Raw genomic sequence first — 27,781 nt, forward strand, 5'->3', positions numbered from 1 at the left:
CTTCTCTGCTTAACTTAAAAGCCACCTACTACTGGGACAAATTGCAACACACTTTTTTTCCTTTATTTTTGAAACAGTCTCACTCTGTCACCCAGGCTGGAGCGCAGCGGCATGATCTCAGCTTGTTGCAGCCTCTGCTTCCTGGGTTCAAGCGCTTCTCATGCCTCAGCCTCCTGAGTACAAGCACGTGCCACCATGCCTGGCTAATTTTTTTGTATTTTTAGTAGAGATGGGGTTTCACCATGTTGGCCAGGCTGGTCTCAAACTCCTGACCTCAAGTGATCTGCCTGTCTTGGCCTCTCAAAGTGCTGGAATTGTGAACTACCATGCCCAGCCGCAAAGCGCTTTTTAAATAAGGATCAAAAGTGACTTCTCATTACAAAAGGGTTAGAGACCTTTGACATGAGGACTTTGGTACCTGTTGAAATTAATTGGTTCAAAGTTGATAAAAGAAAGCAGACAGTAATACTTCTATTCTGTATAGAAAACAGGTATCTAAAACAGAATCACCTGAAAAATGTGTCTGTTAGCCATGTTATAGTTTGCCTGTCTTGCTCTTCTCTCTCTGTATTGTATCATGGACAAAACTGGTGGTAGGAATCAGTGTTTTGCTTTTCTTTCATGCTTCTACAGAGAATCAGCTGTTAATCTAGTGAGGAGTGGCTCCTATACCCGGCAGCTATGGAGGGATGAAGCAAAGGGAAATGAAACCCCACAGACAATTGCTCCCTCCACCTATGTATCAACCTACTTGAAAAGGTACCAGGCTCAAAGGGGGTGGAAGATGTTTCTTTCACTCTAGCCATGGGAATATGGGTAATAATTGCATGCCTTTTTATGTCCAATTAACACCATAGAAATAAATCAAAATGAATTACTTTTAGATTTCTTAGAATTAACATCTTGAAGAATTTAAAAATAAAATTAATTTATTCTCTTAATAATTGAATTAAAGTAAGCTAATTTCAGGTTCTTACTACAGATCTGGCTTTATATTTCATCCTCTCTGTCTTATTAAAATTTTCAGTCAGAAGGGACTTTCAGTAATCTCTGAGCAAGACTGAATTTAAGTTATCCTTGTCCTGTACCCGGTTCCCCCTTTTCTGAAGTAGAGTAGTTCTCATCCCATGTGATATTTTTGGGAGGAGGAAGGGAGGGACACTGTAGGGTGGTGAGGGGTGGGAAATGGGGACAGTTTTCTATTGCATTAACAAAGTTTCATACTGAAGCCTGTTAATTTAGGGACTTGAGTTGTTTTTTTTTCTTATGACTTTAATGGCCCTCAGATCCATCAAGATGTGAAACTCGCAAGTTTCGTGCAGAGAAGGTACATGGGTTTCCTTCTTTTCTCATTTATATTCCCTTTTCTGCAATTATTTTCTTTGCCACATACTAGCCAGCAAACCAAGCACCTTTGCCAGAGCCATTAAGCTACAAAATATACTTAATTAATATTTTAATTTGAACTTTGCTGCTAATGTGGAAGAATCTGTTTTTTATTGCTTACTTTGAATTCTTTCTTCACTTCCACTTAACCCCTCCCACTGTCTCCTCACACCATAGCCTTAGGTTTTTTAGATAATTGGTTGGCTACCTTAGAAACAGGCCCTGGCCATAGACTAGATGTGCAGATTAACTCTTTGGAATCAACACTTATTTCCACTTGACAAGAAGACTTGTCAATGTTGGAACATGGGAAATAGCTATAAAACACACAGCCACTGTTGCCTTTTAATGTTCTTCAGTTCTGTAGATACATTCTATAAGAAAGGGCTCAACTTTGGAAGTATGAAAGTTTGATGATCTCACTGATGCTTCATTATACAAAAGAGGTGTTTCTTGCTTTATGAGGCTGTCACCTATTTGTCTTAATGGCTAAGGCCTTGGTCTTCCTAGATGCATTATTATTCCTTATGGTTGGGTCCAAGGTCAAGAAAACTTTTCTAAGAAAATAACGTTCTAGATCAAGGGAAGAGAGAAAGCTGGCATTTAATTTCCAGGCATGGAGTTATTCTGTGGTGAAGTTTTTGATTTTTGTGATTCAAATAATCAGCAAATTGGTTGAGAGGCATTTGGTTTGATAGATGTAGTTTGGCAAAGTTATGGTGAACAGTGAAGGGAAGGGTTGCCTCTAGGATCAAAACCATGCTTAATGATGTGAGCACTTTTTGAGGAAAAGATCTACAACTTGCTTCATACCTGGGATTTCCAAAGCTCTTCTCCTGTAACCCTAAAGCACTTTTTAATTTTTTAAAAGCCTATCTTGTGATCTTTTTAAAAGGAAAGAATCATATGCCATCACCATTTAAAAGAGCAAGTGTGAGGAGAAATTTGTCATTTCCCAGCTATGCCAAACCTTCGTACACATTCCATTTTCTAGTTCATCTCTTGTGTTTAGGCAGAAATTCCTTTCATATGGCCCATATTAAAATACTTCTTTTCCAAGGAAAGCTTTATAGCTTTTTTTGGTTATCCCCTCAAGTGTCTCATTTCTATTATAGTCAAGAAATATTTTTAAAATTTGAACCCAAATAATTTTTTGCTGCAAGTGAGATGGTTCTTACCCGTCTTTAATTGAAACAAATAAAAGTTGCCTTTTATTGCTCATACAGTATTACTTTCTAGAATTAAAACTTTAAATCCTCCCAAAAGCAATTTTGCTTTAGGCTGAATAACTGCAGTTCTCAAAGTCATTTTTTTCACAGAGATTCTTTACTCTTTTCCACCTTTAAAGTTTAAATTTCTACTCCACAACCTCTCCAAATTCTCTGGTCTGTCTTCAGCGTTTACAGTGCTAATTCTATATCAGGTAGACATTTGGGGTTGCATGATTATTTGCCTTGGGTTTGTTGGGAATTATTTGCTCTAATAAAATTATCCTATTTCCTATTATTCCCTTTCTTAGCCTCTCCTCTTATCATAAAATCTACTTTCCTGCTTTCCCTCATTCAGTATCATCTGTCTTCCTCCATGTTCCTTCACTCTTTTGGATGATTGACCAAAAAGACCATCCTTCAAAGAGTGATGATTCCTTCATTCTTTTGATGATTGCCTACTTGCTGCTGCCAGTGACTCAGCTCTAGCTGGAGTTGATCACTTCACTTTCCAGTTGTCATACCCTTTCTTTAGTCTATATTCCTTTTAAGTGCACAATCTGGGTGGGAAGGTGGTGCTGGGAAATGGTGGGTGAGCAGCATGTCCTGAAGAAAGTGACTGTGTGCTGTTTTGCAGTGCTTCATTTGGTAGAAGTAGTGACCCCACAAGTCCCTACATTTCAGCCAATCGCAATTCATCTCCTGCTACCTCACCCATTACCATTGGTTCATCTACCTCTCAGGGCAGCCAGTGGCAACCTGCCTCTTCTTGCCCTGCACCAATCAGTGCAAACACTACTGCATCTGTACATCATGGCAGGTAAGGCTTCTTGGAGCCATTTGAGTTGCATTCATCAAAGTTAATGCCTCTGAAAACACATGAAATTTGAACCAAAGAGACATTATCACTATAGAAACAAGTTAGAATTCCTGAGAAAATGACTGAAATTTAATGAGGATGTTTTTGCTTTGACTTTTATTAGCCAGTCAACAGTTGCATATTGAATAATTGAAGGGAATTGTACTTGGTGTTTGGACATCAGCTTAAGATGACTGATTTCATCTCTCAACAACCTTACCAGTTGTGATTACAATTTAAGGGTCATACCATTGTGGTAAATTAAATATTGAAAATATTTTCATATTTTACTTCTATTAATTTTCCAGTAATTGTAATAGGAATCTCTTGTATTTAGTCTTTTAAATGGCATACAAACCCAAATCAGAAAGAAAGCTAGCTCATTTTCCAAAAGCCTGTGATAGCCTTCTGAAAACTCCCAGCCAACAAGAGCATTTTGCTGGACACACTGTAAGAAGGGAGAGATTTGTGCTTGTCTAAACTGTGTTCTGGGGGCAGTATCTTCTTGGTTTCTAGTTCATCTAAGGGATACCATGGTAGAGAGTCACTGTGAAAGTATATTAGGACTTTCACTATCGTTTTAACTGTGGCTTTTAATCCTTTATGTGTGGTGGCAAAGAGTCTCCTTTTTTTGGGTCTGTGTTTACAACTGATAAAGAAAATGAAAAAAATCTTAATGATAGTGTTGTTGGAAGAATGCCAGTGTTGGTGCTGCTTGATTGATATTTGTCAGTTTACTAGATTTATTTCCCTAAAATAAGTGATGATCATTAATTCAGCCAGGAGGGAAGGGTTTATGATGGATTATTAATAATACTGTATAATTATGGGTAAATTTATTAGGTCCCATAATAATCCAGTTGCATAGACATGTTAATTATTATCACCATAGATGAAGAAACACAGAGAGATTATTGTTACTATATTACTATTATATTTGACATATATAATATACATTATTTTATATGTAATTATATATTATGTATGTAATTATATATATATATTACAAGTCTCATAATTTTATATATATATTACTGTAACTATTAAGAGCTGCAACTGGGCTGGACGTGGTGGCTCATGCCTGTAATCCCAGCACTTTGGGAGGCCAAGGTGGGTGGATTATAAGGTCAGGAGTTCAAGACCAGCCTGACTAAGATTGTGAAACCCTGCCTCTACTAAAAATACAAAAAAATTGGCCGGGCACAGTGGCAGGTGCCTGTAATCCCAGCTACTCAGGAGGCTGAGGCAGGAGAATCGCTTGAACCCAAGAGGCAGAGGTTGCAGTGAGCCAAGATTGCATCACTGCACTCCAGCCTGGAAGACAGAGTGAAACTGTCTGGGGGAAAATAAAGCTGCAACTGAGAGAAAATAATTCCAGCTGCAATTTGTTGGACCCTATGATGTGACAGGCATTTGGTTAGGTATTATATAAAAATTCTATCGGGGTTTAGTTTGCTCACATGTAATGATAAATCTAAATAGTAGTGGCTTAAATAAGTTAAAGATTTTTTGTTTTGTTTTGGTTTTTTGCACTTAAGAAAATCCAGAAATATGCAGAGCTGGCTTAGTAGCTCCACAGTCATTAAAGGATCCAGGTTCTTTCTGCTCCACAGGTCTTGCATCATGGCTGCCATTTCCATGGGTTGCCCCATGGTCCAGAATAACTCCTGGACCTCTAGCCATCATGGCTGTACTCTAAGGAAGAAGGAGGAAAGGGGGAAGCAGATAAAAAAAGAATGCCGCTGAACTGAGAATTTTCCCAGTAGTACTAGTTGCCTGCATATGTCTCATTGGATACGTCTAGTGGCCAGGAGACTGAGAAGTATGGGTTTTTTGTTTTTGTTTTTCTGTGTTTTTTTTCTTTTAAGACAGAGTTTCACTCTTGTTGCCTAAGCTGGAGTGTAGTGGCCGATCTCGACTCAGTGCAGCCTCTGCCTCCCAGGTTCAAGCGATTCTCCTGCCTCAGCCACCTGAGTACCTGGGATTACAGGCCTGCGCCACCATGCCCAGCTAATTTTTGTATTTTTAGTAGAGATGGGTTTTCTCCATGTTGGTTAGGCTGGTCTCGAACTCCCGACCTCAGGTGACCCACCCACCTCGGCCTCCCAGAGTGCTGGGATTATAGGTGTGAGCCACCACACCCAGCCGAGAAGTGTGGATTTTTAACTGGGTACATTGGTGCCCTCAATAATATAGGCATTCAGTTCATAAAGAAGAGGGACAATGGATGTAGGTTAGACAACTAGCTGTCTCACGCATACATATATCATTTATTGTCTTATAATGAGCCCCCTATTATATGAAGTATTATTTTATAGATGAGGAAACTCAGACCAAAAGGTTAATCATCTGCCGAAGGTCACATGGCTAGTGAGGAACTGAGGTAGGATTTGAACCTAGATTTGTCCATTTCAAAACTCTTATCTATTTTGTCACTGTTTGTTTCTGCTGAGTTTATATTTTATTCCAGGCACTATTTTAGGTGTTCTACAGACATTATTTAATCATTACAAGAACCCTGTATTTTAAGGTGCCATTATCTCTATTTTATCGATGAAGAAGAGATCAGAGAAGGTACATTTGCTTAAATGTAGCCTCAAGTATTTCCAAAGCCTGTATTTATTCTACTCCATTGTATATCCTCTGATCTCTGCTCTAGGACTCTTCTTATTCTAACAATCTACTTATAAAATTACACTGCATATTAAAGTAATAGTAAAATTCCTATTATGTAATTTAATAAAATTAAATCCTGGGCATTTATTTCAACAGCATAAGAAATTACAGTGAGACCAAAACATGTTATTAACCTAAAAAGAACTTCATGTAAGGTTTGGTTAAGTGTAATTTTTTATAGCTGTGTGTCTAGCTAAGTTATTAGTACTTCCTATAGACTCGTATCTGGTAAGTCTGAGGAATTTTTTGCCTTTACTTTTTTAATTTAAAAAATGACTATAAAAAAATAAAAATAAAATGACTATAAAATTTCACCTTTTTTCTTATTAATTGCTTCTGTAGAAGTAACTTGTGTTTTTTAGCTACTACCTCTATCTTTTAAAATATTCTGTTTTTATATTTGTGTCTAGGTACCATATTTAGGTTTTTATATTTTGATTATTTTTTTCAAGCTTGTAATGTGATTATTTGGAAGTAAGCTTACAGCTACCTGTGAACATTTCACAGGTAATAATTGTGAGTAGGTGAAAAAAATAGATTTTTAATATTTGTGCTTTTCATTGCTTTCTCCATGTCTGTATCAATTTTGGATCTCTGTTACCCCAGCAACAGCTGTGACATCACAAATGATAGCTTTTTGGGTGGAGAGCCAATGGTTGCTCCCAACTCTTTGTTAAGAAACAAAGATCTTGTTTTCGTGTAAATGAGTTTAATTATACAGCTTGCTGTTGAAAAGTCTGTAGTTAAGGTTACTTATAGAATCGGATTTGGTTTTTGTTTCAATTTCTCACTTTTGTGGTTATGAATATAGACAATTAGGCATTTGGTTAAATTGAAAGAAAGAACAGTTGCTAAACTAGGTAAGGGAGAACTAAGCATACCGAGGTTTTAGAGTATCAGTTGTCTCTGGATAATTCAAGAAGATGGTCATCAAATCTAGGCTGAGGACTACCACAAAGACTCCCACTGCCAAGAATTAAGGAACAGGTGGAGACTAATATCGTAAGTGACTTTAGTGTCTTTTTCTTGTGTGGAGAGGCCCTGTCTCTGTGTGCATGTGTGGAGACCAGATGCTACTGGGGAGTCATTTAAAGCACTCTTGCATATGTCAGTATCTCGCCTTGTGCCATAGCTAATGATTTTTGTTAAAATAAAATCTCAGGCACACATGTACACATACAAGTCTCATAAAATGTAACTCCTCAGGCAAAGGATGTCAGACTAAATGTGTAATTATACTATTCCAAGCTGTAAGAGCTCAAAATTAAAAAATCAAAAAACAAAATCAGAGCAAGATTTCCTATTTGAACCTCTCTTTAATCCTCTGTCTCTGTGCCAGTGCTTTGTAGTATAGCATGACTTACCATTTCCTTTCTGCTTGTATCTTTTTTGATTTCAGGATTCCTCACAAATCCCAGGCTGACTCCACAGCGGAGAAAACAGCAGACAGTGTCTCTTCTAGCACCCCACTTTGTGTGATCACCAATCACCCTCTGCCAAGCATTGCCAATGGGGTTACAACTACTCCTGTGCTCTCCATTAGTGGAACAGACTCCTCTGTGGAAGCCAGGGAGAAGAGGAGGTATGTTGGGTTACTGATTTCATTTGTGGGGCTCTGCTTCGAGGTAGAAGATAAAGGAATGGGCTTAAAGTGTTTTTCCCAATTTCAAATACATTTATGAAAATATATCTTTATATTATGTTCTGTCTTTTGCCTCTGAGCAATCGGTTTTTGGTGGAAACCTCAATTGTTTCTGATTATTTAGCATAGACACTTATGCGGCTATGGATTTAGGCATATCTTTTTTTGTTTGTCTTGTGATAGAGACAGTTGTTAGGCATTAGTTCTCCATTTTGTAATGGAGAACCTGTGAAGCACAGAGAAGGATCTTTTGTTTTGTTATGGATAGTCTATGTTGACTTCTCTGGCAGCAAAGAAAGGTAACAGTGTGACACAAGGCTCAAAGAAATAGAAGGATATAAAGTTTTGATTAATTTGAGTAGAATACCAGAAAAGGAAATGAATAGCATGTGATGATATGGTAAAAGAATAGTGACTAGTTATTCTGTAATTTCTTTAGAGAGAAGGTATGAGAGAACATTGTGAATTGACATAAAAGAGATGTGAGGTGGAAGCTAAGAAAAGCTTTTTGATTTTCAGGGTTAAGAGAAACCTTGGAAAATGTGACCAAGCAAGAATGGGCCATTTTCTCCTACTTGAGGAAGTATTAAAAAATAGAATGTACTCCATTTGGAAGTTTCAAATGTACTTAAAAACTAAGGCTATAGTTATCCTTTGTTAAGATTAGACCAAGTGAAATCTTATCAAAATTTAGATTTCAGTTTGACTTCATATTATTTTGAATATCCAAAGGAAGGCACTTTAATATTTTGTGTGTATTAAGAGATTGTCTTTTTTCCAATGTATGTTCTTGGCACCTTTGTCAAAAATGAGTTCACTCTAGATGTATGGATTTATTTCTGATTTCTTTACTCTGTTCCATTGGTCTATGTCTGTTTTTATGTCAGTACTATGTTGCTTTGGTTATAATAGCTTTGTAGTACAATTTGAAGTCAGGTAATGTTATTCTTTTGTTCTTTTTGCTTAGGGTGGCTTCACTATTCTGAGTCTTTTGTGGTTCCATATGAATTTTAGAATTATTTTCCCTATTTCTGTGAAGAATATCATTGGTATTTTGATAGGGATTGCATTTAATCCGTAGATTGCTTTGGGTAGTATGGACATTTTAACAATATTGATTCTTCCAGTCCATGAACATGGAATATCCTTTTTTGGTGTGCTGTTTAGTTTCTTACAGCAGTGTTTTATAGTTTTTGTTGTAACGATCTTTTAGTTCTTTGATTAATTCCTAGGTATTTTATTTGTAACTATTGTAAATGGGTTTACTTTCTTGATTTCTTTTTCAGGTTGTTCACTGTTGGCAGATAAAAATGCTACTGACTTTTTTATGTTGATTTTGAATTCTGCAACTTTACTGAATTTTTCAGTTCTAATCATTTTTTTGGGTCAAGTCTTTAGGTTTTTCCAAATGTAAGATCATATTATCTGCACACAAGGGTAATTTGACTTCTTCCTTTCCAATTTGGATGTCATTTATTATTTTCTCTCTCTCTCTCTTTTTTTTTTAAATAGAGATAGGATTTCACTGTGTTGCCCAAGCTGGTCTCAAACTTCTGGGCTCAATCCATTTTCCCACCTCAGCCTTCCAAAATGCTAGGATTACAGGCATGAGCCACTGTGCCCGGCCTATTACTTTATCTTGTCTGATTGCTCTAGGTAGGACTTCCAGCACTATATTGAGTAACAGTGGTTGAAAGTGGACATCCTTGTCTTGTTTCAGATCTTAGAGGAAAGGCTTTCAGTTTTTCCCCATTCAGTATGATAATAGCTATGGGTTTGTCATATGTGGCATTTAATGTGTGGAAATATGTTCCTTCTATACCCAGTTTTTTGAGGGTTTTTATCATGAAAGGGTGCTGAATGTTATCAAATGCTATTTCAGCGTCAATTGAAATGATCATAAGGTTTTTAATCCTTCATTCTGTCAATATGCTGTATCACATTGATTGATTTGTATATCTTTGAAGCATCCTTGCATCCCTGGGATAAATCCCACTTGGTCATGGTGAATTATCTCTGTAATGTGTTGTTGAACTTGGTTTGCTGGTATTGGCTATAGTTTTCTTTTTTTTTGATGTGTCTTTGTCTGACTGGTATCAAGGTAATGCTGGCCTTATCAGATGAGTTTGGAAGTATTCCTTTCTTTTCTGTTTTTCAGAATAGTTTGAGTAAGGTTGGTACTAATTCTTCTTTAAGTGGTAAAATTCAGCAGTGAAGCCATCAGGTCCGATGTGAGTGTGTATGGACATGTAGTAAGTATAAAAGTCTTATCATCTACAAGATACAATACAAATTAAACTTTTTATGTTTGCTTATTATAAGGACAGCTCTTATAAGTCTATTATAAAGAAACTTTTTTTTATATAAAGACACATTTTGAGAGGGAAGTTAAAGGAGATGTTGAGTTGGAAAATAGTGTTTTTCTTCTTCTTTTCTTTTCCTTCCTTTCTTCCTTTTTTTTTTTTTTCATTTCTTTACATAAAAGGGAAGAAAACTAATTTTCTGGGCTAACAGGTTTCAGAGCCAATTACTGTCTTTTTAAAATTGGTCTCCAGCCAAGGAAATAGTAATAAATCAATCTTGAATAGTAAATGCTTATATACTTAATAGCTCAAATGTAATTTAGATACTGTTAGTTTCACCTAGAAACTAAATGCAAAAGTAATCTTTTCATTAGCTGACAAAAACTCTCTTTAAAAAAATCTTTCTGAGCTGAGAGAAGTAAAATGAGGTAAATTCCTCATTAAGAGTATGATCCCAGAAAGAGTGGGGAAATCAGTTTCTTTATCAAACTGCATTATTAAATACCTAGTTGCATGAACTGTTATTTGGGAAACTTAGTTTTACTGCCTTCTGGAAATGTTGTAACCTGCAATCAATAAGATAGTACCTGCTGCAGAGACCAGATATATGAATCAAAGAGTTAAATCAAAATATTAGTGAATTATTAGTTGAAGGTGGTACATCAAGTACAGGTCAAGATAAGTGCATTTTAGGAATGGCACAAGATAAGTAGGGAGATGTTAGATATAGTTGGACTCATTCACTGGATATGTTCTAGCATTCATTCATCTTCAAAATAATTATTGAATATTTTGAAGTACCTGTTGCCAGATGCTATGAGAAGCCCAGGTGATTTATCAGTGAACCAGACAAATATGATGTGAGCCCTTGTGAAACAAATATGCTAGTGAAAAAGACAAATGTTAAATATTTCCACCTTTTAGTTGTTATGAATATTTGTGTAATATAAAGAAGTAGTATGAGTTGTTATAACAGTGTCTTACTGAAGATCTGCCGACAGACTTCCCTTATTGGCCAGGTATGGTGGCTCACACCTGTAATCCTGGCACTTTGGGAGGCCAAGTTGGGAGGATCACTTGAGACCAGGAGCTCAAGACTGACCTACACAACATAGCAAGACAAAAAATAAAAGAAATTAACTGAGTGGTGGCACACACTCCCAGCTGCTTAAGAGCCTGAGACCAGAAGAGCTCTTGAGTCCGGGAATGTGAGACTACCATGAACTATGATAACACCTCGGTAGTCCAGCCTTAGCCACAGAGCATGACCCTGTCTCTAAAAAAAAAAAAAAAAAAAGATTTGTCTTCTCCTGGAGAATAAAAGAAGACTCTCATGAGGCTGTGATACTGCTCAAACTGAGATCTGCTGGTTAAGTAATAGTTATATGAAGAGAAGGGAATGGGGATTCCAAACAAAAGGTCTGGCAATTGAAAAGACACTAAGGTGGAAGGGTTCTTGATCTTTTGGAAAAACTGAGAGAAGGCATTGTGACTAAGAATAGAGAAAGAGAGAGGTCTAGGATGAAGCTTGAGGAGCGCGTAGGAGCTATATATATACATATATCATATACATATATATGTAGAGAGAGAGAATTCACATACCATACAATTCGCCAATTTAAAGTGTACAATGCAGTGGTTTTTAGTATATTCACAGATATGTGCAACCATCATCACAGTAACTTACAGAACATTTTCATCACCTTAAAGAGAAATCCTGCACCCTCTAGCTATTCCCCACAGTCTCCTTATTTCCCCTAGGCCTAAGCAACCATTGATCTACTTTTTATCTATAGACTTACTTATTTTGGACATTTTGTATAAATGGAATAAAAATATGGTCTTTAGTGACTGACTTCTTCTACTTAATAGAATGTTTTCAAGATTCATCCACATGATTGCATGTATCAGTACTTTATTCCTTTAAACAGGTGAATAATACTCCATCGTATAGATAATGCCACATTTTGTTTGTTCATTCATAAGTTGATGGACACTTGAGTTGTTTCTACCTTTTAGTTATTAGGAATAACGTTACCATGAGCATTTGTGTAGAAGTTTTTGCATGGACATCTGGTTTCATTTCTCTTGGTTATATACCTAAGAATAGAATTTCTGGGTCATGTGCCATTAGAAGATTTTAAGCAAACAGTAGCATGATCTGACCTATAGTTTTTAAAGTTCTGGCTTTTAAACTGTGGCTCCAGTATTACATATGAATTGGACGAGGAAAAATAGACAAGAATGGATGTGAGATGACCAGTAAGGAAACCATTGCAGAAGAAAGGATCTTGAGAGAGAACAGTGGCTTGCACTGAGATAATGGTAGAAGAGTTAGACAAAAGTGAATGATCTTGACCAGGCACAGTGACTCATGTCTGTAATTCCAGCACTTTGGGAGGCCGAGGAGGGTGGATCACTTGAGGTCAGGAGTTCTACCTCCTGGTCAACACAGTAAAATCCCGTTCCTACTAAAAATGCAAAAATTAGCTGGGAGTGGTCACACACACCTGCAATCCCAGCTACTCGGGAGGCTGAGGCAGTAGAATCGCTTGAACCTGGGAGGCGGAGGTTACAGTGAGCTGAGATCATGCCAGTGCACTCCAGACTAGGCAACAGAGCAAGACTCTATCTCAAAAAAAAAAAAAAAAGTGACTGGTTTCAAAATAATGTTTAGGAGGATGATTCCAATATGATAGATGGAACTTATAAGGCTCCCTTGCCCATTATGAACAGAAATTCATAGTTGAATTCAGAAAAATAATAGGGAACTCCCAGATGACAAATGTGAAGAGTACTCAAAAGCCAGAGTAGTTTGGCCCAATGTTGATGTCAAACCTATATGTAGACCATAAGATCTGGATGCTCAGATTTTAATGCCATGTGTGTGTAGAAAGTAGGCTCTGGACCTACTAAGGCTGCAAGCTGTAACTAAAAAACTATATCAAGCTAGAAATCTCAAAGGACTGCCCAATTCATAAAAAGGGTTCTTAGTCCATAGCTCGAAGAAGTGGCAAGGAAGGAAATGTATACAAGGGTGTGGGTTCGGATAGACAACTCATTTGTGAGAAATTTTCACTATTCATATAGTTTGGAAATCCCAAGCCAAGGATTTAATACAGAAACTGGATCTGTACTCTTGAAACTCTGGGGCCCTGACACAAGTAAATTCAAAACCACCTTGAAGGAACACATCTGCAACCCAGAGTAAAAGACTGTAAACTATAAAAACAGTTTCCAACAAAGATGAACTTACATAAAACATAAACACTGCAGGTCACCATGACGGAGAGTTCTAAGATAAACTCATAGATGCAGACTGACATGTAATAAAACTTAATAAAACTTTATTGCAGAAAGAAACCTCAAACTGTTATTGGAATAGATAACAAGAATTGCAATTGACCAGCTGTACTGCAGATAGAAACACATATAGGAACAGTTAGGTAAATGAGTCAGGAATGGTTTTTAAAATATAAGATTTTGCAAAATAATATTATCTATATAGAATCTTGTTTAAGTGGAAACTCACATATATAAAGCACCTAACAACCATTTATTGAGAGACTGCCGTGTGCCAGGCACAGAGACATTAAGGATATAAGACCAAACATTTTTTTCTGCCCTTGAGGATATAACTATTATGGGAAGGCAAACAAGTACATCATATTGTACATTTGTTAAGTGATATGGTAAAGATATGTATAGATTGCTATGAAAGCATAGAGGAGACAAATCTAAATTAGATTGAATAGGGTGACAAGGAAGGCCTACCAGAGGAGGTGACTGGAGTTGAGTTTTGAAAGGCAACTGGAAGCTAACTGTAAGTAGTAATAGGAGGATGGTATTTGAGAAGAAACATGAGAAATTCAGGAAACAAACAAGTTCAGAATGCCTGAAGCTGGGAGCAGATGTGGCCAGGCTAGCATTTCTGAAAGTCTTTTGTGGAATAGATTTAGATGAAGGAAAAAGAATATTCTGTGACCAAATGAATTTGGGAACAATGGATTAAACAAAATTAAATAGGATCACTCAGAAGCCTTCTCAATCATTCCTCTCTGGGGAGTGGGGTGGAGTAGAACATGGGAGTGGTTAGGGGATTTGCACCATTTTCCAAATTTCGTAGTCCATCTAGTAGTTTTGTTTTGTTTTTCAAAGAAACCCAAGACTGGTATTCCACTGGAGAAACTTTGGAAATTGTCAAGCTAGAGAGGTAGAGAGGAAACAAATTGTGTAGATTTTTGTCTGTGCTACGCTAAGAAATTTGAACTTCTATTCTCGAAGCTATAGAATACAATTGAGGGATTTTCAGCAGGGGAATGACTTGATCAAATAAAACATATCATTTAAGCCTTTACAGAATTAAAGCCATTTAGTTTCTCTGGCTAGACAAGCATAAACTGAAAGAAAAAAAAAACAGATGTTTTGAAAACAGCTAAATTTTCCTTCTGAAAGAACATGCTGGATGCTAATTCTCTTGAAGCTGCAGCTTTCTCTGTAATCAGCTCTTTGTGGAAGCATTTTGACTCCTACTGGGAAACCTTGATAAAAGCCTGAAGCCTGTGTTCACAGGTCCAATTTTAAACAATTAGTGAGCATTGGGATAAATGGGGCTTTAAAACTGGCCACAGCAAGACCTAAGTGTAGTAGAAGGTTCTCTCTCAGTAATAATCTCCATTTGCAGTGTAATTAGAGCACTTCAATTGGGGAGTGGGTCTTACCATTAAATTGCACAGCTGGCTCTCCTTTTCTGAGAATGTTTTATCTTAAGTGGGGATAAGTGGGTATGTGCATATCAATTGGCCAGTGATCAGTCTCAGCTTTACACTCTTGTGCTAACACTTCTTTACTCAGTTTGTTAACTACACATATGTTGCTAAATGAACAAAGCTAGATATAAAAGAATACAATGTGATGCCAAATAGTAATAAACATGGAAATGTTAATATTGGATTTTTGGGAGTATTATGGATACTTTTTATTTTTATTTTTGTATTTTCCAAAGTTCCAGAATGATAAAGGATTACTGTTATAATGGGGCAGAGGGAGCAGGAGGGCATGAAGGAAAATTAATTATAGTGACAACAGTCTTTCTTATGCTGTAAGTCTGTGAAGAAGGCCGTGATCATTGAAGAGTAAATATAATAGAGATTCAAGGTTTACAGGCTTCTAGATAATTTATGGTTTTGCATACATAACTCAGGACAGAACTTCTAAAACAGTTTATTCCTTTTAAGAAGGGCATAATCTTGGATTTGTGAAGTTCCTTTTTCCCCCCACTGAAAAGCTCAAGTGTGTTTAAATGTATTCTCTTTACATGATGGAAAGGAATAGAACATATGCTCCCTATTTTATAAATAGGAATGCTGAGGCCCTAAGAGCATAGAGTCATTTGCTTAATATGACACTTTGAGTCAGAGGTAAAATGCAGACCATCACCTAGGCCTTCTTTTTCTCCTTGTTGAATTCACTGACTATTCTTTTGAATTTAAGTATTATCCATTCAGAATAAAGGTTTTGATTCAGGGGCTAGCCACAGCTCAGAATGCAACAGTCTTTATCTTCATGGCATTTTGATAACTGCTATTCAGTCTTTGGATTGCTTGTGAGAACTGTAGAAACCAACAAGGTCATCTGATTATAAAGAGACTGATTTGACAGGATAGAAATGGCAAGTGGCAAGCTGTTGGCACATAGCTCTGCAGGAATACCAGGGCCAGACAGCAGCTGTCACAATAGTGTAGTGGTTGGGTTCATTTTCCAAAGCTCCAAGTTTTCCTTAGCAACAAAATGTAAACAATTCCCATTGCTAATATTAGAGTCTGATAGTGTCTGCCTTTGATTCTCTTGTTACTCCTTTAGCTTTTTATCTCTCACTCAACCCTGAATTTTACATCTTTTTTATGAGTGCTCTTTTCTTTGTAGAAATGGTTAAAAATAATTTTTCTCCACAATAAGCTAAAATTGTCTCTCCCAAATAGCTCACATTACATATGACTCTGCTTCGCTTGGTCACATACAGTGAGTACTGGCTGAGTCATATATACCACACTTACCGGCCTTCTTCAGTCCCTTGGGGTCTTTATAAGCTAGGTAGTTATACCTGCTAATGTGAAGCAGATTAACTTGGCATCATCTTTGGAATGTTCAAAATTTAAATCAAGAATTTAAACTCTGAGTTATGGTTTTTAAAAGTCATTTGATTTGTTCCTCTGTGTCCAAGCTAAAGACTGACAGTTGTCAATTCAAAAAGGTACTCTAGAAAAGAGGTTCCACAGATGAATCCAATCTTTCTCCATTTTTGTTCTAAAGTGATGAGTTATCTAAAAGTCTCTAGCCATGCCCCTAGCAAGTTTTTTCTCTACTGATATAAATAAGCTCTTTCTTCCTAAGTATGAATATTGAACAGGAAGAAAGTGAAACGTATGTAGCAGTAGGTACATTTTCTACTATATTACCATTCTGGAGGTCTCTGGATTGCTTATATAATTAGGATTATGCTGTGGGACTCTGAACAATTCTGGTATAGAAAGAAAAAAGGCGACCCTTATAGTGCTTTGGCCCTAATCCTTGGGTAGCAGAGTGACAAGAGGCTTCACCAGACTGAATATAGCTTACGAACAGTTTTCAGTGTCATATGGCACCTCTATGTAATTTTTTTTTCAGAATATGTCTCTTTGAAACAATAATAATGATATGTTGCTGCCTAAGAGACGAGGCTACCCCTAGATAACTGTGAATGGCTGGACTTAGTGGGAAATATACAGGATTGATTTCTGAGTTTCAGTTCAAATGGGGCATGGTGAGTGACACCTGTAATCCCAGCTACTCAGGAGGCTGAGGCAGGAGGATCACTTGATGCCAGGAACTCAAGACCAGCCTGGGTAATATAGTGAGACCCCCCAGCTCTTAAAAAAAGAGAAGAATCCAGTTCAGCCTCTTATTTGTGTGATTTTTGTGTGTGTGAGTTCCCTTTCTGACTCTTTCCTCAGATGTAAAAAAGTGATAATGCTTACCTTGTTTGTATGTATATGAGGATTAAAAATAACTTATGAGTAACCTTGATTTTCCCAAACCTATCTAATGGAGGTATTATGAGGATCAAATGAGACAGACTATGTGAAAGTATTTTGCAAACTATAAAACAACTTAGAGATATATGTGACAATTATTTATGTCATTACCAGTGAAATGCTTTTATGACTTTCATTAAGATCCATGCTTCTTCAGAGCTAATACACATTTGGAAATAAGATCTACACTAAAATGCTAAATATTAATACCATTTTAGATTTAAATTGTTTTATTTATTTAATTTTTAAAACCTATATGCTATAGGGATTCCATATCTCAAGTTTAGGAGACTTAATTTTTAAATGTAAGCTCACTTGTCCTGCCTCTCATCTCTTTACCAATTATTTACAATGCCATACATTATTTTCTGCAGCTCTAAGGGAAAATCTCCACTGTGGTGACATAGTAAGTGGCAGCCATACACAGGTACCTTCTTATGCCTTTTCTCCCCTCCTGGACACCAAGTGGTGTCCAGGAATCTAAGCACTTGAACATTTATTTGAGGCAACAACTAGTGAGCTAAATGTGATAATGGTAGCAGCTGACCCTTGCAGGAGAGTTAGAGCCTGGGCCTCCTATCCCAGTGATACTCTTTATGTTAAAAATACTAGTAATTCCCTCCCACAGATTCCTTTCCTGGCCAAGTTAGTGAGGTCAGTTTCTGTTGTCTCCCAAACAAGTACACTCCATACTATGCAGTAGTGGATACTTTTGATACTAGGTTGAGCATGTTTTAAAATCGGTTATAGTGATGATCCCGTAACTCTGAATATACTAAAAATCTTTAAATGGTACACCTAATGGGTATATGAATTATGTCTCAATAAAGGTGTTTAAAAATAACGTTAGTACTATTTAGCTCCACCAAACAGTTCTGGAAAGGAAGGCCTGGATAGTGTCTACTAAGAGTTAAAGCAACGAGATTTAGAGGCTTGAATAAAAGAGTCTATTTTCTTTTTTCCCTATTTCTGTTGCTAAACATGGCTGTTGCCAACACCATCTCACTTCATTTTCCAGAGACAAGGGCATTCGTCATGCAGTTTCTCAGCCTACCACTTAACAGTTCAGGAGTAAGCTTAAAGTGTTTCCCCCTCCCCCTCAGGACACGTGCATTTAGAAGAAAGGACAAGAATGTATTTCCTTATGTAGCAGAACCTCTGGTAGTTCTATCCCATTCCCAGCCACTTAGAGTGAAGACACAGTCACCTAACACCTGCTACTCAAAGCCCTTATCAGCCATGTTTTTGTGGTTAATCTTCTGATAAAGTGGTTCTTTTTTCAGAGCTGTGAGTATTGGTGACATGTAGGAGGGACCAGAATTTTGAGCCCTCATTCAACCTTCCCTTCTCTTTTAGCAGTTGATTTTCCAATGTTAGAAAAAGACAGTTGCTGGTACAATCTCATAAAATGGGCTCCGGTGTTTACTAGGGAAGGACAGCCAGAGGAGTGGCCACCCGTTTGTTGAAAATTGGGCTTCTGGGAAAGTTGCTGCACAGGTGTGTGGCAAGGTGTGTCTGAGGTAGCTTGACCTCCTCTCACCTGGAATGATTTGATCTGGCAGTAGAGTTCCTTGCTATTCCTGGTTTTATGGAAATCAGAGGCACAGGAAGTTGATCTGGGTGTTCTGGGGTATTGAGACAAGCCTCTGCTGTAGTTTACTAGCATTCTATGTTGGGAGGCTAACTCCGGTGTGCTGAGTTGAGACATCAGCAAGTGCTGGGCAGGCATGGAATGTCAGAAGCAGCAGGTAAAATTTCTTCCTTTGATAGCTTTAATGTCCTAGTTGCATGCTTCTTTGGGAAACTGGCTTGGTTGCATACATTGATTTGGTGGTATGGTTTGAAAAGGGGGAGAAGGCAAGTGGTAAGAATAAGATATAACCAGTTTGGAACTTCTCTAGAAATATCATTTCTTCATATTCCTAGTGAATTTAAACATGTGCGCTGACTAATAAAGATCAGGGTACCAGAAAATTAGGGTAGCAGAGGACAATTAAGAGTTTCAAGAAGTAGAAACATCCTTCTCTGTCTTTTTTTTTTTTTTTTTTTTTTTGTGGCAGAGTCTTGCTCTGTTCCCCAGGCTGGAATGCAGTGGCACAATTTCAGCTCACTGCAACCTCTGCCTCCAGGGTTCAAGCAATTCTCCTGCCTCAGCCTCCCGAGTAGCTGGGATTACAGGTGCCCGCCACCATGCCTGGCTAATTTTTGTATTTTTAGTAGAAACAGGGTTTCACCATGTTGGTCAGGCTGTTCTCAAACTCCTGACCTGGTGATCTGCCCACCTCAGCCTCCCAGAGTGCTGGGATTACGGGTGTGAGCCACTGCACCTGGCATATGCTTCCCTTTTTAAGAAGAAACTGGAATTGGCACTATTATTCTTAAGTTGGATGGTAAGACACAGGTGATGGTTCTATTATTCTTTATATCTTTTTTGTTTGCCTTAAATATTACATAATACATGTTTTAATAAGTAAAACAGAAAAAAGCATTATTGGATATTTAGGGCAATTACAGAAAGAAGCTGGCTTACATAGGTGAAGGGGCAGATTAGAACTTGAGTTGGCCTTTGAAATTACAAAATGAAGAGACTAGTTCGATCAGGTATGGGTAAAAGTTGTTTACTACACACTGTACAATCAGATTGAATATTACTGGAAGTTAATGTTTTTCCATGTATATGAGAAGTTTTCTAATTGATCTTGTTCAGAGGACCAATTTCTGGACAGAATTCAAACATATACTGAGTCAGGCAATATAGAAAATCCTGCTGATCATTAATTTATTTTAGTCCTGTAGAGAGAGTACTCACCAAACTCTGAATTCAGCCTACCCAAGACTATATTTTTCTCTCTATTTTTCTTATCCCTTTCTCTCAACTCTTCTTCCTGGTAATTACGTCACTTTACTCAGGTAGAAAGATCAGGCCTATTTCCTGTATATTTTACTTTCATGACCCTCTTCCCTTGTCCATGCGTGACCTTCTTTCTGGTATAGCTTTTTCTCACCTTCTCTGCCTAACAAAATTGTATTCGTACTGTAAGAACTCCTGCAAATTAAAATCTACTTCGGGACTACCCTGCTACACCTGAACCCCAGGCTAAAACTAGTATTCTGTCTTCATTGTTTTTTTTTTTTTTTTTTTTTTTTTGGTAACACCGTTTTAGGATCTGTTTACTAATTAATTAAATGGTATGTTGTTGTTTTTCATTACTACATTGGGAGCTTTTTGAGGGTGCTTTTAAATTGGGTTTTCTTCACACCACAGAGCCTAATACATAGAAGATGATGGGTAAATGTTTATTGAATAAAATTATTTCTCAAATGAAAATAAGCTCATGTGTAGTGATCTTCTATGCCCATAAGAGGGCAGCAGAAGAATGTCTGTTGATCTACTTGAGCGTAAAGCTACCAAAGACCCTGTTTTGTGTTTGGATCAGTTTGCAGATAAGCCTATCTATCCCATTCTATTTAAATGTTTTAATATAGAGAATGCAGATTTTTTTGGCATTTGAAGTCCCTTTGTGCACTTCCACTCTGGCACTCCTTCATACAAGAGCAGCAGGTACAAGGTATAAATTTCCCTGGGTTGCAAGACCTAGTTTACTCTTCAGCTAAGCCCACAATTTATGCTTTTTCAGGCAAGCCATTTAACTTCTCTTGTTCAGTTCCTTTTCCTTTTTTTTTAATAAATTTTTATATCTTATTTCACAGACGGGGTTTCACCATGTTGGTCAGGCTGATCTTGAACTCCTGACTTCAGGTGATCCGCCTGCCTTGGCCTCCAAAGTGCTTGGATTACAGGTGTGAGCCACCACGCCCAGCCTCTTGTTCAGTTTCTTAATCAGCTAATTGGTAGAGTTAGGAGAACTATAGGGAATATTAGATTATAAAATAATAGCACTCTAAGTCATCAGTGACTGTCTTAGTTATGTGCTCAATATTATGTTAAGAACTGTGAATATCATAAAAAAAGGTACATGCCTTAGGTGCTCATGTGATACAAGACATCAAATATACACATAGTAAGCATGAGTGTATATTAAGGAATAGTATATCAGGCCGGGCGCGGTGGCTCACGCTTGTAATCCCAGCACTTTGAGAGGCCGAGGCGGGTGGATCACTTGAGGTCAGGAGATCAAGACCATCCTGGTCAACATGGTGAAACCCCGTCTCTACTAAAACTACAAAAAATTAGCTGGGCATAGTGGCGCGTGCCTGTAATCCCAGCTACTCAGGAGGCTGAGGCAGGAGAATTGCCTGAACCCAGGAGGCGGAGGTTGCGGTGAGCCGAGATCGTGCCATTGCACTCCAGCCTGGGTAACAAGAGCGAAACTCCATCTCAAAAAAAAAAAGGAATAATATATCCTTGAGAGCAAAATTGTGTTTAGGTAGGTATATTAAGAGTTCAGAGAAGATGAATGGTGTAGGATGGAGTGGTCAAAAAGAGCTTCAAATGGAGCCAGAGGAGATTGAATTGGCCTTTAAGCATATGAAAGGTTTAAATACTGTAAGAGAACCCTGCTAGATGCATTTAATATTTGTAACTTGGTCAGTTAAGTAATATTCTTAATACACATAAGAGAATGGATTAAGGCTCAGATAGATTAAGGAATCTGTCCACAGTCACAGAATTTGTAATGAAAAGCCAGAATTCGGCCGGGCGCGGTGGCTCAAGCCTGTAATCCCAGCACTTTGGGAGGCCGAGGCGGGTGGATCACGAGGTCAAGAGATCGAGACCATCCTGGTCAACATGGTGAAACCCCGTCTCTACTAATACAAAAAATTAGCTGGGCACGGTGGCGCGTGTCTGTAATCCCAGCTACTCAGGAGGCTGAGGCAGGAGAATTGCCTGAACCCAGGAGGCGGAGGTTGCGGTGAGCCGAGATCACGCCATTGCACTCCAGCCTGGGTAACGAGAGCGAAACTCCGTCTCAAAAAAAAAAAAAAAAAAAAAAAAAAAGAAATCCAGAATTCAACACCAGGTCTTTTGGACTTTGAGGCCCATGCTAGCTCTTCTACACCTTCAAGAAAATGTATCCAAGGGGTCAGTCTTCATTGGACCTTCGTATACCATGAGCTTGGCAATATAAGCACAGTGGTTGGAATCTCTTGATATTTATTTGAAGGGGAGGTAGAACTTCTAGGAAATGAGTCATTGTATAGGGATATATTACTTCTGAAAGTGAAGCAAATTGAAAACTTTCTAGCCTCTCTGAAATCTATATGGGAAATAGGGTTTTTCTGTTTTTGTTTTTGTTTTGAGAACCCAGTAAGAGGTGGTTTTTTGGGTCACCTGGCTTGTCCAGGGTTGGGTGAGGATGCTGAATATAAGAAATTTATCTTTGGGACAGTTCCAGAGCATTGGGCAGGCATATTTCTATTTTAAGAAGTATTTTTTAAAATGGAATTGGCTGACAGCAATTACCCGAAGGCCTGTTTCTGATTCTCCTTTAAATTAAACAATGATTTTTCTTCCTCCTCCTCTGAGTTTCTTAGATAATACTGGGTAGTATTATCTAAGCTTTTAAATTTATTTTTTCTGAGGAAATCTAGTCTTCTAACCTGATAAAGGCAAATAGAGGATGATTCATAATCCTTGCACACTTGTGCTGAAAATGGCTCATTGATCATTGACATGTAAATAAAATATAGTAATTGTTCAAGAATCCTTTTAGAACTAAATTTCTTTGTAATGAAACTGACGGTGTTTAAAAGAACACTTAGCATACAAAATTCATAAACATTGGGAAGCAAAACTGCAAGCTTAGCTCTACCTATGACAAAAATACACCTGCACAATGATTTTATTTGTCCTTGACAGGTGCTTGTTTTCCCTGTCATAATAGGATTCAACCTTTGGCCCTGCACTGCTCTCTAGGGTTACCATATCTCACTCTTCCCTTCACTGTTAATCTTGAAACAGTCTTCTAATTTCACTTTATCAATTTCCTGGCCTTCTATTCATTGTTCATCCTATTGAAATAGAAATTCTGCCCCATGCCCCAATCCAGTGAATTTTTTCTGGCAAAGGGCCCTGTAAACTTCCTAATTACTGGATTCCTTAGTCACTTCATCTTTTACCTTGAATCATGGCAGCAATTTATAATGTTGACTATTGCCTTCCTAAATTTTTATTCTACCATAACCTTTCTGATATTATTCTTTCCTGGCTCACTTCTCCCTTTTCTGTTTGCTCCTTCTTTGTGTTCTTTTTAGCCCTTTTTTTTTTTCTGTAAACACCTTAGGTATTGTTCCTTAGGCTTCCTTCTTTTCTTTCCTTAGGACTCTCCCTAGCTGACCTTATCCACTCCAATTGCTACAGCTAGCACTCAGATCTCTCTCTCCAACTCAGTCTTCTTTGCAGAACTTCATTGTACTCATGTAAAGGACTTACTTAGGACAGTGCCTGACTTCTTGTAGGCACTCCATAACAATAGCCACTTCTGGCTGTTGCTTTATCTCCTTATTTCTTATTTCCTTTTCCCTTTATCTATTTAAAGTATTGTTATAGGCATGTATTTCTGTGAGTGTTCTCAAGTCCTCTTTAGAAAGAGGGAATAAGCAAACAGGTAAACCAAACTGTTCTTTCCTCTAGCCTTAAAAACAGTGTGTGTGTGTGTGTGTGTGTGTGTGTGTGTGTGTGCGTGTGTGACGGAGTCTTGCTTTGTCACCAAGCTGCAGTGCAGTGCCATGATCTCAGCTCACTGCAACCTCGGCCTCCCCGGTTCAAGTGATTCCCCTGCTTCAGCCTCCCACGTAGTTGGGACTACAGGCGCCTACCACCATGCCCGGGGTTTCACCATGTTGGCCAGGATGGTCTTGATCTCCTGACTTTGTGATCCGCCCACCTTGGCCTCCTAAAGTGCTGGGATTACAGGTGTGAGCCACTGCACCTGGCCTATTCTCACTTATTTTTTAAAAATCTCTTTGCTAATGGTCTTACATGTCGCCCAACTGAGAACTTAGAAATCAAACTAGAAGGCTTTTTATTTTTTTCTTCTCATATTTAGTCTGTCACCAAGTCCTGTCTGTCATTCTCCCTAAGAATCCTTCAATTCCATCCTCTCCTCTCCATCTGCATTGCCCTCTGTTAACTCAGGCTCTCCTAACTTGGACCCTTGACCTTCCTCTCCCCTGCCCCACCCCGCCATTCCACCATCTGCGGTGCAGCATTAGTGATCTTTCTAATATGCAGATCTGATCCAGTCACTCTCTCCTGCTTGAAATCTGAGAATGATCCTGCAAGCAATGTCGTCCTCCCTTGTTTTCTAGGAAGTCTCTTATTCTCTTTAGATTCTGCCCAGATCACCCCCCTGCAACATTTTATTCCTGATACTCCTCAGGTTTCCTCTCCAGAGCTATCTCTTTGTGGCATTTTTTTGTCTTACATTTTAATTATCAGTACTTAGTATGCCCAACTCCCTTACAAAATCTTGCTTCAGAACAGACATTCATTTTCATATGTAGTATCTGAAATGGGTAAAATAAAATAAAGTGGGGGCTGGGCGCAGTGGCTCCTACCTCTAATCCCAGCACTTTGGGAGGCTGAGGCAGGCAGATCACCTGAGGTCAGGAGTTTGAGACCAGCCTGACCAACATGGCGAAATCCCGTTTCTACTAAAAATACAAAAAATTAGCCAGGCATGGTGGTGATTGCCTGTAGTCCTAGCTACTTGGGAGGCTGAGACACAAGAATCATTTGAACCCAGGAGGTGGAAGTTGCAGTAAGCTGAGGTCGTGCCCCTGCACTCCAGCCTGGGAGACAGAGCAAGACTCTGTCTCAAAAAAAGAAAAGAAAAAAAGATAAAGTGGGAAAATGGTTGAACAGAATGAACAAAGTAAGTGCATGAACCAATACGCTATTGACCAAATTTTAACAATGGTAAATTAGGGTCAACCCTAAAACAGAACTGAATAGCTCAGATTCTGAATTTCATCCGTAACCTTAATTCAGTTCAATAATTGTTTTAGAGTACCTAATAAAATGTAGGCACTGTGCTAAATTTAATGAGAGAGTACCCCCTACCTTCTTAGAACTTCAAGAATTGTGATTAGTTGTGGGTAGAAGAGATCTTTTTTTATTATAATCTACAGTACTTGTGGGTAGAAGAGATCTTTTTTTATTATAATCTACAGTACTTGTGGGTAGAAGAGATCTTTTTTTATTATAATCTACAGTACTTGTGGGTAGAAGAGATCTTTTTTTATTATAATCTACAGTTTAGTATAGTGGCCAACATCTAACTTAATGAGGGAAGGCAGTTGTTGGTTTATATATTACTTTCTTTTTTTTTTTTTTTTTTTTTGAGACAGAGTTTTGCTCGTTACCCAGGCTGGAGTGCAATGGCGCGATCTCGGCTCACCGCAACCTCCGCCTCCTGGGTTCAGGCAATTCTCCTGCCTCAGCCTCCTGAGTAGCTGAGATTACAGGCACACGCCACCATGCGCAGCTATTTTTTTGTGTTAGTAGAGACGGGGTTTCACCATGTTGACCAGGATGGTCTCGATCTCTTGACCTCATGATCCACCCGCCTCGGCCTCCCAAAGTGCTGGGATTACAGGCTTGAGCCACCGCGCCCGGCCTATATATTACTTTCTAGTGTGAGAAAAAGTCAGTTTCTTCAGCAGAGAGTTTTAAAAATAACTGTTGGGTACTAGACTTAGTAGGTGGGTGATGAAATAATCTGTACAACAAACCTCTGTGACACAAGTTTACCTATAAACAAATGTGCACATGTGCCCCTGAACCTAAAATAAAGGTTAAAAAAATTTTCCATATGCTAGGACTGGGGTGACTACCAAGTAGCATGAGTGAGTTTTGGAGGGTGACAAAACTGGTTTTGTATCTTGATTACGGTGATGGTTATGGTTCTCTGTGCATTTCTCAAAACTCGCAGACCTATATACTAAAATGGGGAAATTTTACCATATGTAAACTTACCTCAGGAAACCTGACTCAAAAAAAGAAAAAAAAATGCCACTGAGTCTTAAATCAATTTGATTCATCTGCAAAGTAGGGTAACTGGAAAGTGAAAATAATAGACTTCTTTTAGAGGTTTTCTCTGAAGGTAAATCTGATTTAGATCTTTTAGGGAGTTCTTCTTTTCTAGATTCTTTCCTTCATAATCTGAGCTAATGGAAAGTTCAGAAATCCCTGAAATTGTTAGCCAAATTTTGTATATACATAAGTGCTTTTTTACGGGTAGGAGATTACAGTTCTTATCTGATTGTTAAAGATTGATTAGATTTCAATAAAGGTTAAGAACCGCAGGTCTAAGAACTTTTCCTGCTTCCCCAGGTACCCTCTTTTTCCCCACTGGAGGCCATCCTAGTGATGGCTGGAGACCGATTTCTAGGAGTTGATGAGAGTAGAGGCATCTGTGAATCTACTGGTCATAATACAGATAATCTACCTCTGCTAACAGAGGTCCTTTCCTGATGACCTACTTAAACAAGCTAGAACTCCTTCTTCTACCACTTCTGACCTCTAATCTCTCTCTTTGCCCCCTATGGCCAACCAATTTTTTTCCGGCATGTTTAACTTCCTTTAGTATTTAGCATATCCTGGAGAGTACCTGTCTTTCTATATCACTATCAACTATGGTAATAAAAAAAAAAGTGTGAAATACAATACATCTCTTTTATGTATAGCTTATTGTTTGGAACAGTCCTTTAAATATTAATGATCATTTTTCAAAGTTAAAAGTTTTTAATCTTAACTTTTAAAAAGTTTACAAAATTTTCCACAATAACTATATTTTAAATAGAAATTAAAAATTGCCCATGTTCTCACCATCAACAATATCACTGCTAATATCTTTATATATTTTATTTATTTTGAGGTCATGCTGTATATGGTTTTTTCTTCTAAAAAATTATTCCCAGGTGCGGTGGCTCATGCCTATAATATTAGCACTTTGGGAGGCAGAGGCAGGAGGATCACTTGCACTCAGGAGTTCGAGACCAACCTGGGCAAATAGTGAGACCTCATCTCTACAGAGAATTTAAAAAAAAAAGAAAGAAAAAAATTAGCCAGGCATGGTAGCCTGTGTCTGTAATCCCAGCTACTTAAGTGGCTGAGGTAGGAGGATCACTTGAGTCCAGGAGGTTGAAGCTGTAGTGAGCTATGATTGTGTCAACTGTACTTCAGCCTGGGTGACAGAGCAAGACCTTGTCTCAAAAAAAAAAAAAAGAAAAGAAAAAGTTATTAAATATTACAGACACCAGGTCGGGTGTGGTAGCTCACGCCTGTATTCCCAACACTTTGGGAGACCGAGGTGGGCAGATCACAAGGCCAGGAGTTCAAGACCAGCCTGACAAACATAGTGAAACCCCATCTCTACTAAAAATACAAAAAATTAGCTGGGCATGGTGGCAGGCACTTGTAATCCCAGCTATTCAGGAGGCTGAGGCATGAGAATCACTTGAAAATGGGAGGTGGAGGTTGCAGTGAGCTGAGATCACACCATTGCACTCCTGCCTGGGTGACAGTGTGAGAATCCATCTCAAAATAAATAAATAAATAAATAAATAAAATAAATAAATATTATAGACACCCAATCTATGCATCTTCTGATCTGATCAAATCCCAATATTTTGCAATATTTGCTTCAGTTATTAAGAATAAAATATAG

The 27,781-nt window shown here is 38.1% G+C and overlaps 1 protein-coding gene across 9 annotated transcripts in view; it reads left to right on the forward strand.

Moving 5' to 3' along the window:
* PPP1R12B (protein phosphatase 1 regulatory subunit 12B) overlaps nucleotides 1-27,781 on the forward strand; it is a 250,173-nt gene that overhangs the window by 91,531 nt on the left and 130,861 nt on the right. For 5 of the 9 annotated variants that reach the window (XM_012459462.3, XM_012459464.3, XM_012459460.3 and 2 more), the window contains exons 12-14: nucleotides 634-759; nucleotides 3,232-3,414; nucleotides 7,529-7,711. In XM_012459462.3, the coding sequence (XP_012314885.1) occupies nucleotides 634-759; nucleotides 3,232-3,414; nucleotides 7,529-7,711 (492 nt within the window). Of the gene's footprint in view, nucleotides 1-633; nucleotides 760-1,286; nucleotides 1,328-3,231; nucleotides 3,415-7,528; nucleotides 7,712-27,781 lie in introns of those variants that run through there. The other 4 variants (XM_012459467.3, XM_012459465.3, XM_012459466.3 and 1 more) reach the window with 2 other exon arrangements.

The sequence above is a fragment of the Aotus nancymaae genome, unplaced genomic scaffold (genome assembly GCF_030222135.1).
Source record: "Aotus nancymaae isolate 86718 unplaced genomic scaffold, 86718_ANA_hifiasm-v0.15.2.pri h1tg000039l, whole genome shotgun sequence".
NCBI lineage: Eukaryota > Metazoa > Chordata > Mammalia > Primates > Aotidae > Aotus > Aotus nancymaae.